Genomic DNA, 10,791 nt, shown 5'->3' on the forward strand with positions numbered 1-10,791 from the left:
ATTTATTATGGTTCCTCATGATGAAGATTATGAAAGTATATTTTCAAATTCCAAGTGTTTTGGGCTCTATGAACAAACATCTTAAGTATTTATTTTATTTTTTGAATGCTATTTCAACCATTTCTATTTTTATCTTCCTAACATATAGCTAATTAGATGGGATTGTTTCCTAACATGGGGAAACAACCACAATTAATGTGTTTTTCGATGATCATTCATAAACTTGACTTTTAACAATCTTCATTTCCAAATTTAGTTTTGGCTAAATTTAGATTTGAAATTTTGTATTTTTGTTTTGGAAACTTTTACTTTAAAAGTAAATGCATAAGAAAACTTAATAGAAATCATTACATCTTTTCTTTGTTAAAAGAGATTCACACTAAATCATATAAGGATGAAAGAAAGAATTCAAGAAATCAAATTTACATATTTATATGATTTAATCCGTGTAAGTTAATTATTGAGTTGACTCAATGAAAAATTTCCCCCCTCTTTTTAGTCAAATATACCTTTAATATTAAGACGATTTGACATTTTTATAGAGAAACATGATTATTTTTATAAAAAAAATGACTTATAGTGTATAAATATTGGCTTAAACATACTATTTATTCATGAGGAGTGACGTTTCAACTCCAAAAATTCAAATTGACTCTTGTAAAATTTTAGATAAAAATTGAAATTTAAATAAGCAAATTTGATTCTAAGAATAAGCATAATTTACTTTATAAGCATATGTGTTATCATAATCTCAATCCTTAAGTTGTAACCAAAAAATTATGTCAATCCTTAATTTTTTAAATAATAGTTATGAATGCAATTTATTCTTCAAAATGTCTTTCGTAGTTTAGAGCATCTGAGTCCAAATCAACATGGCATTAGGTCGAGTTCGAGTCTTATAAATAAATAAAAAACTGTGATTGAAAGAAAAGAAGCTGGTGAATATTTTGCACTAATATCACAGTAACAAAAAAGAACCCAAAAGTATAAGGAAAAAATAAGGCTACAAATTTAGGTATTTATGTCGATGAGTAATTTAAAAATTGTAAAGTTATCTAACATATTTATCATATGTAAGATTCAGGTTCGGATCCACTCAAGTAACAATTTTATTGAGTAAAATTTCAACCCTTAATTAAAAACAAGAAAAAGAGATTTTCATGAGTATTGGATTGAAATTTTAAAATAGTAGTCAAATAGTAGATTTCTAGCCTAGATATTAATTGTTGTTTTATTCTTTTTGGAGCCATTTTTAAGAAGTTGGAGCATTAAAACCATTTTAACACTTTTAAATTTGAGTAACAATTTTTAATGTGATCTATCATTTCAATTATATATTTTTATTCACAAAACTCAAATTTAAATAATAAAAAAAATTGAGTCTTATTATCTTACGACCAACATGTTAAATGAGTCTTTGATCTATGTTTTGGAACTAAATGTTTAGAAGATAATTTAATAAACTTTAAAATTAAATTTTTGAAAATATAAATTTTGAAATTAAATCATAAAAAAATAGTTTATGAATCACTTCCAATCACGTAGAATAATAAAAAAATCATTTCCAAACATTTTTTTAGAAGAATCATTTTCAAATGTTAAACTAATATAATTTTAAATTTTAAAATAATTACTCTCTTCATATCTATACCTATTAATAAAGGGGATCGGAGTATGTAAACATTTTTTGCCTCCACTTTTTAGTGGACCATTATACCCCTTATATGTAAAAGAATTTTTTTTATATTATATCTAAATAATTATCTATAATCTTCTAATATCTTGTCTGTGTGTAATTATTAGAGATACGAAGTGTCTCGACTCTTCTAGTTATAATAAATGTCATATTTGAAGAAAATTAAGTCTCATTTTTCATTTTCCTATTTATACCCGTCATATATTCTTTAGAAAATGATTTTATATTATTTTTTTTTTGAAAATTAATTATAAGATTGATTTTTTAAAATTATTTTTTTACTATTAATTTATCTTAAATAATTTAAGACGAGATTTAAAATGTATGAAATGGAGTATAAAATGAAAAAAGAAGAAAAAACGTCTAGAATCAGTTCACTGATTCAGGCACTACACATTGGGCCTATTGTGGGTTTTGCATCTACAATAAGCCCAGGCCCATAGAAAAGAAGCAGTTCCTTTTTTCGGATTCGGGTTTCATTTCCATTTTGGATCTTTGAATGATCTAAACTAAACCACGTGCTGTTACCAAGCTTCGAGTTCAGAGTTCGACGCATCGTAGCATCGAAACAACGGCGGCAGAAACCATCGCTCGACACCGGAGACACCGTTCTTTTCCCATTGATTTTATCCAAGTGTAAGTCTTCGCTTCTCCCTTTGATTTATTCAGGTAGCACACGCTTTCTTAATACTTTCTCCATTGTATAAGGAGTTTAGGTTTTTGGGGTAATATATATATGATATTTTTGTTGTTTTTTTTTATTATTAATTTTGTTGACTCTTTTTCTCTATTTTTAAGGGTTTTGTGGCGTTTAATTTTAAACACGGTTTATGAGTCTAGACACCTAATTTCGTTCAGAGTATACAAACAAGGAAATGGACATCTAGCAAGAAGAAAAGCAGCTCCCGAAGGACTAGAAATGACAAGATATGGTATCAGAAGGCCTAAAGCCCAATAAAGACTGATTTAGTAGCCCAGAACGGGTCATTCCCAAGCTGGAACGACCTATTTCCAAACTAGAACGATCCGTTTCAAATTTTGAACAAGCTGTTCCAATATGCAGAAAAGGCCTTAAAACCCTAGTTGAGAACGAGCTGTTCCACAATAGTTTGTTATGAATTAAATTCAAATCCAGAACAGGGCGTTTTGCTTCCAGAACGGGCCATTCTAGATTCAAATTTTACTCTTAACAGACTTGTCCAAAATGGTTGGAGTGGTTTCGGTAGGATGAGATGTCACTTATATTGCTTTGTTGTTAGGGAGATCTCCTAGGTGAATGCGTGACGATGCATTAGATGATAGATATGCATTGATATCTTTAATTTGTTGCTTAATTGAATGATTGTTGTTATGATGAAATATATGGTGTTTGACTTCATGATGTGGTGACTCGATGATTGAGTAACATAGTTTGTTCTTATGCTTGTATGATTGTTCATTGAATTTTAGCTTATTCTTCTGTTTCCATGTGGATGGACTATGATGATCATACTTTGTATGAGAGCAGGTTAGGATTAACTTGGAGCTGTGGTGACTGCTACGAAGGTGTGAGATTTTTGGTCCTAATGTCATTTTGACATAGGATGTATTAGTTATAGGGCTTGACCGACATCAGGACATTACTTTGATTTTTGGATGATCGTATATATTTATATACATATTTTCTAGATGGTTTGTAAATATAAATAGAGGTTTTATTTATTTTACTCATATATCCATATATGCATTATTATTTAGTTAATGGTTATCTTAATCGACTAGTATAGTTGCATGATTCATAGAGTGTAAAGGTTATGACAGATCGTTACATTTTGCATCAATAATATTGATAAAAAAACACAATACACAATTTTAAATAATATACCTTATTTTAAGAGTTGGGTGGTTAAAAAAAATTGGTAAGATTTAAGAATTATATGACATGAGATGGTGGTCATAGTTTAACATCATTGCTATGTTAATACTTAAATGCAAATATTAGTGTATGAAGTATCTTTTCTCATCTATTTCAAGGATTTAATTTTGATAGACAGCTCACTTGAAGGTTATTTACATAATTTAATTTTGAATTACTATATTATTCAAAATATTTATGTAATAAAATCTAAAATGTTTAACTTTGTGGTTATGTATTGGCACATTAAAAAAACTATAAAACTTTTTATAGTTAAAATGCATGAAGATTAAGATTTTTTTATATTCTCATTTTATAAATATTTTTTATATGATAAAAAATATTTCTTAGTAACCATCAAATAAATCTCTTTTAAAATAAATATATAAAAAATGCTATTGACAAATTGGTATAATAATTAAAGACTCTATACTTATAGGTGAGTATGATTTATTTAAGAGAGAATTATATTTTCACTATAAGAAAATTTTCATATATTGACATGCGTCCTATAGTGACATAATATGTGTCACTAAAAAGTATTTTTACTTACACACATAAATATAATATATGTTAGTATATTGTTTAAAAATATTAGTATTGATTATAGTGTGACACTTAAAATATATTGTTAAATCATATTTAAAATCAACGTCTAAATTATATGTAAATCAATGTATAATAAGTTGTTACAACTAATTCTCTCCTAACATTATCTCTACTATATGTGTATTTTTTTTTACAAAATACACTAAATTCAATTTAAATCAAACATATTTATAATATGATTTGCATTAAGATTATTTTGAATTTATTGAGAAAGAGTGATTTTTCCCTTCTTTGCGTGTGTTTGTTTTTTTTTTTTAGTTAGCAAGCAATAACATCAATGAAAAAGATTAAACTTCTAAGTCTTCACATATATATTTATCTCAAACCCTACAACTAGGTTAATTTCAACTGTTCTTCTTCGCATGTTTATATCTAGATAAGAGAAAAATCTTCTCTATATTTATATTTATAAATAATTTTTTATTATTTTTAATTATGAAGATATTTTGGTTGTATTTTGCTTTTCTTGTAACTTTACAATTATTCAGCTTATTTATACATATTTTAAAATTTTAAAATTTCGTTTTATATTACATTTTTCCTCTAAATGTCATTTCTTTTTAATTTTTAAGTAATCTTTTATTCCAAAACTTGTCTATTTATTATTTTGTTCACATTCATAATTTATATGTAATAAACGTCAATAAATTGGTGAAAGCAGAATTGAGTTGACTCGGGCGAGTGGCGCACTCGTGTGCTTTTAATTAGGTCACAGGTTGGGGTTTTTTTAAGGTTTAAAAATCCTTGTTTGACTCAAAAGCAGGTAAGGGTGGAGAAGAAGGTGAAGAGTGAGTAGATCTGAGTGTGAAGCAAATTCTCCCAAAGTTTTCATTTTTTTTCAATCAAAAGGGTTTTCAAGAGATGCTCTGAACCTTCTTCTACTGTTCTGGTTCTCCAATCACTCTCACTCTCACACTAAGCCTCGCCCGTGTTTCAACAAGCTTGTTCTTCCCATAACCCTTCAATCCAGACAACTGGTACCCCCTTTTTCTCTCTCATTTAACTGCTTTTCTCTTTTTTGTATGTGTGGAATTGGTTATGTCATGTTCTTTGATTTTTTGATTTGGGGTGCTTGTTGAGGGTTGCAAGCAAAAGGACTTTTTCTGACACCCCTTTGCACCAAGTTTGGATTTTTTGGTCTATTGATTCTGTTTGGGGGTGGGTGGGGGAAGTGGGGGTGTTCATGGATTTTCTGTTAAGATTCTAGATAAAATGAATTGTGCTTTCCAGAAGTTTGAAGAATGTTTCTTTAAGGTTTTGTGATTTCTCGAAAAGTAGGGTTGAACTGAATGTTGGTCCTAGAATTAAAAGTGTGTGTGGTTAGTTTACCTCTTTATCCTAACACTGCATGCATTCGATATAAACTTTCCCATTGTCTTTGGTTGGGTATTCTTAATTGAACAATTTTTCCCTATACTCGCTTTGTTGGTTGTTTTCTTGGAATTAGACTGTGGTGGGAGAAGGAATTACTACTAATCAGTAATTGCCTACTCTCGGAGTGATATATGAATCTGACATAACTAGTGACACAGAAATTGAGGATGTGCTATTATCCTGTCAGATTGATTTCATGATAAAATTTATGCTCTTCGGTGTATTTCTCTATGTAAATTGTAGAACTAGTTGGTTATTTACGTTTATATAGCTTTGTCTCACTTTAGGTTCTTCAGGGGAAGAAATAAAGTTTTAACTGAAGGACATTTTGTGCGTAGTTATCAATCTTGGCGCATAGTGGCTGTCGCCAAAAATGCTATAGTGGTGAAACACAGCAGTTTGGCTGCTATTGTGGTATTTTTTATTCAGATTATATCATTTACGTTTATTTATATTTATATTTATACTATATACATATAAAAGCTCAAAAATTAGGTAAACTATGTAAAATTCATGACATGCTCATGATTAACAATTTAAAAGTCATATTTTTAAAGTGAAATTTACAAGTGAATAACAAAAGTAAAGGAAACAATGTCTTAATTGTTAAAGTTTGAAACAATTAATAGAAGCTGTAACCAGAGACGCGACATAGAGAAGGGTGAAGGATGGGTGTCGCTGGAAAAATCTATTTAGATGGGTGGCTCTAGTTACACAAACAGGGGAAGCCACAAAACACAGAGGAAGAGAAGACTGAAGAGAGAAGGTCTTGAACAGTTGAGAAGAAAAGAGTGGAAAAAATACAAGGGGTTTGGATTTCTTAACATTTTGCAGTTTCAAGGGCAAAAATTGGATTTCGGCCCACCAAACTGTAGCAGCACTATAGCGCCCCAAAATTCCACCTTTTCGGCTGCGAAAGCTGCTGTGATGTCCACAACAGAATAATGCCCCATGATGGAAGTTTCGTAGCTGTTGATGGCCCCTCGGCCATGCTTTGCTACGAAAGTGTACTATTAATAACTATGGTTTTGACATGTCTACTTAATAAATATAAATAAAGTTGTTTTGTTGCTTTGAATGCTAATTTCTTCATTGAGCACACTTGCACTTTCCCTTGGCACTTGTTCTGGAAGAAAGGAAAGAACTTTATTATACCATTGAGAGATTTTTATTTTTATTTTTTTGTTTCATATCTACTCATTTTGGTTTGATTTTAATATTAGATTTATGCAATTGTGTTTTGAAGAGATTTCCAAGTATTTGCAAGAGACTCTTGAAGGGAGTGAGAACCATTTTTAGGTGAACCTTAAATTTATGTGTGACAATTATATTAGAAGTTTCACTAGTGTAGTTACTGGTTCTTGCTCTAATGAGATACAATTTTTCGATTGTGTTAGCCGGCTTCTCAGTTGTTTGCTGACTGCTGACAATTTAAGAATGAGATTACGGATTCTTGCTCTAATGAGATTACTTGTTCTTAAAACACTAGGCATCTTTCATAGCATACTTATCTTATTCTGATAGCTATAGTTCTGGATAGCAGCCCCTAAAATGCTACATCAGAGATGGCTGCTATATTGAAGATTACACTGAATGAAATTTGCTCAAAATTAAAGACTCATTCATAAAAAATACTGAACAGTGAGTGGTTGAGCAGTAGAGCATAGGGTGGGGAAAAAGAACAGACCTGAAAACTGCAAAGAGGGGCATGCTTGAGGCTGAGTAGTGGCTGGCAGGTGTCAGAAAATGCCTGGAATGGCCAGAAACACTGGTGATTGATAGCCTTGAGCTTGTGAGTGGGTGTGAGATGAACAGGGGCTTGCTTTAGATATGGGTAGTGTTTGGAAATGAATGAAGGAGGGTGTCAAACTGAAGGATGCCAAATATGTTAGGAAAATGCTGAAATATAAAAAAATTGAGGATGTGATTTTGGCTGTGAATCTTGATTCAATGAGTGCATCATAAAATTGATCGGCAAATTGAGGTCAGTAGTAACCTCAAATTGTAAAACATTGATAACCTTGCTGTCTTGCTCATTGCTTGTAAGACACTCTGCACAATCATTGTTAAAGTTATGAATCCAGAACGGGCCGTTATAACCATTTCTAATGTCTATAAGTAGCAGACTTAGGCATTGCTCCAGGGGCTGAGAAAAATTGATCCAAGACTCCTTATAGCTCGAAAATTCTCTCTCTCTCCCTTCTAAAGTAGCCAAAAAGCACCTAATAGATTTCCATAGATTCCCATATTTGAATATTCAGTAAAGCTCGTTTAAGAGGTATTTCAGTCAATTCTCTTCTCTTTTCTCTATTCCCTCATTTTAAATATCGTCATAATAAAAGCAATCATGTAGACACTTTAGGATCAACCGTGTAATTTAAATTTCAACCATGTAAATAACCATTAATAAAGGAGATTAAATATTAAGAGTACCGATTAAGGACGTTGTAAGGGTACTTAATACCTTCCCTACACGTAATCGACTCTCGAACCCAATTCTGGTTATCAAGGCCATTATTAAACTTTTAAAAACTTTTTCTTTTTCCAATGTTTTGAGTAAAACATTGGTGGCAACTCCATGAACCTACTTTTCAAAATCATTAATTAGGGATTAGTCTGGTTTCCGAGCATTCCTTAATTAATGAGATTTTTCAAAAGGTAGTATAAACTATAGGTCGCAAGATCGGAAATTTTTCGGGTTTGCGACAATGAGCCTTGTGGAAATTCTGATGGATACTGATATGTTAGCGTTTACTCCATAGTGTTGAAATTTGCAGTCTTTTGTAGTTCACTTCACAAGCATGTGCAATAGAATGTGAAGATATTCACTGCTAACTTAATTCTGGAACAATGTGTATACTGTTTTTGAGGTTCTGAAATGCAATTGTATTATTATTTTGGGTAAAATGTGTTATTTAGGTTATATAGTTTTTGGTCAAAATTGGTCTTAATCTCTATATTTTGAAGAACAATGGCTTTGGTCTTTGTATTTTTTTTTTTTGATAATTGGTAAATTTAAATTTCATCCCTTTTAATGAAACTCAAGTTACTAGGAGGAAACTCGTTAAAAAATGTATGTGATGATGAGGAACTAAAATCATCGTTTTTAAAATGTAGAAACTAAGACAACTTATGACCAGAGAGACCTATAGCACATTTCACCCTATTATTATTATTATTTAAGGGCGATTTTGGTATAAATTACTTTTTGTTTTTGAGAAATAATTCTTTATTTTCAAAAGTTTTCTTATGAAGTTAGAAAAAAAATAAGCATTTGTTTCTCCTTGAATCAAATTCACAGTAAGATGATATTGTTAAAACAGTCATTCTTTTGGATAGAATACAAATAATGCAGATGTATTCATGGCCACTGGTTTTAGGCAAATTTATATATATATAAAAAAAAAAAGTTCTGGAGGTGTGGGGTTGGGAAAGAAGAGGAATGATACAATGTTCTTATAATTGCAGTTTTGTTAGTTTCCTGCTCTCTTTAAGCCACAATATTGATAACTTTGTTTTACTAAACTCTTAATGAAAAGTTTTAAAAGGGGAAGGTAGAAGTTCAGATTGATGTGTTTCACTTTCACTGCATCCTATTTATAGAGTTGGAATCTGAACTCTGAGCAATAAGTTGTTGAATTCAAATTAAGAGAACCAGTATTCACCTCACAGTAGAATGTAGATCTGTATATGTATTCATACTGGGATTTTCTACATAGTTATGTTCCGTCCTGAAGTGAAGTAAATTTTTCTTTCAGAAGAGAGTCATGGCCATGAACCATGTCAGGTCTGTTAGACACATTCTTACCACCAAAGAAGCAGTTGTGGTTGCATGCCAACGAACTTACGCCACTGGTAAAGCAAAGAAAGGATCTAAAGGGGGTGGAGCTGGTGATGCACCCAAAGCATCAACTCTTAGCAAAGAAGTCAAGTCAAGTACAGTTGTAGGTGCCAACATTCTCAAGGAAGGAACTGATCCAAAAATCCAGCCTGATTCGGAATACCCGGACTGGTTGTGGCATCTGCTTGATAAACGCATGGCACTAAGTGAACTGCGTAGGAAGAACATCGAAACACTACCTTATGAAGATCTAAAACGCTTTGTTAAGCTGGATAACCGAGCAAGGATCAAGGAGAATAACTCTGTCAAGGCAAAGAACTGATTTAATGGTCAAAAAGTGAAATTAGGGGGATGTGGAGTTGAAATAACACTCTGGAGTTTTTCCATTTCTTTTATTTTTTTTTGTGGTTCTGTCTTCTGGGATTCCTTTGAGTATTGGCTTACATGTATGCAAATCATTAAACGGAACAAAATCCAAAGAATTGCATGATTTAGCACTTCTGTTGTTTCTTTTCTTTCTACCATTTTGCAGTTTGTTTTTATTTTTCCCTTGGATGCTTGGTAAGTGCTTTTGTTGATTGAACAGAACCTTATTAATCATTTTTTTTCCTTTTCTTTGCTTAGCTTTTTAACATTGATTAGAAATTTATTATAATGTTCATTCAAGAGGATTCATATATAAACGACGAAAGAATGCCCTTCCACGAACTCAGTATTGTGGTGTCTATGGAATGATAATTGCACATTTGTACACATCAAATTTGCTTCTTTATATATATATATATATATATATATATATATATATATATTTCAAGAATCACATTGTATAGGTAAAAAACTGGATAAACAAACTTTCCTTTATTAGTAAATATGGCATACTTGGTAGTTGGTAACCACTAATTTAATGAAAAATCAATATGGAAGTTGTAATTTTTGTATTCATTTATGATGGAAATGCAATTAGATTTCTTGTGATTGTTGTTGCTCCCATCATGTATTCTTCTTTCAATAATGGACTATTGTACTTTAAAAACTTAAACTAGTTCCACTTCTTGTAATGTGTATTAAGAATTTTTTTTATTGCTTAATGTACATGGGCCATAGTTTTGACATTGCTATCGAACTTCATGGGTGTAAGCCACCATCTCTTGTCCCCCGGCTAGTGAACTTAACTGGTGGGTGATCCAATGGTATCTCACTTTTGGAGGTTTACTAAAATTGCATATGCTATTTCCCTTTTATATCATTGACTTGGTGGAGCCTTCTGTTCAGGATTAGTCATACTGAAATGGGCTTCGTGAACTTTTTAATTGCTTTATCTAAAAGGGAATTTACCCTTCTAAAGTGGGATTTGTTCTCTGTTTTCCTTTGTTTTAC

The 10,791-nt window shown here is 31.1% G+C and overlaps 1 protein-coding gene across 2 annotated transcripts; it reads left to right on the plus strand.

The window, feature by feature from the left end:
* The first annotated feature begins 4,921 nt into the window (after window positions 1-4,921).
* On the plus strand, window positions 4,922-9,911 carry LOC109810064 (uncharacterized). 2 transcript variants are annotated; one of them, XM_020373435.3, is made up of 2 exons: window positions 4,922-5,176; window positions 9,335-9,911. In XM_020373435.3, the coding sequence occupies exon 2, from the start codon at window positions 9,341-9,343 to the stop codon at window positions 9,734-9,736; it is 396 nt and encodes a 131-aa protein (XP_020229024.1). In that variant the 5' UTR covers window positions 4,922-5,176; window positions 9,335-9,340; the 3' UTR covers window positions 9,737-9,911. The 2 variants fall into 2 exon arrangements, with proteins under 2 accessions (XP_020229024.1, XP_020229023.1); XM_020373434.3 differs by having other exon boundaries at window positions 4,923-5,176; window positions 9,332-9,911.
* The last annotated feature ends 880 nt before the right edge of the window (window positions 9,912-10,791 follow it).

The sequence above is a fragment of the Cajanus cajan genome, chromosome 2, assembly GCF_000230855.2.
Source record: "Cajanus cajan strain Asha chromosome 2, NIPB_CcT2T_4, whole genome shotgun sequence".
Taxonomy (NCBI): domain Eukaryota; kingdom Viridiplantae; phylum Streptophyta; class Magnoliopsida; order Fabales; family Fabaceae; genus Cajanus; species Cajanus cajan.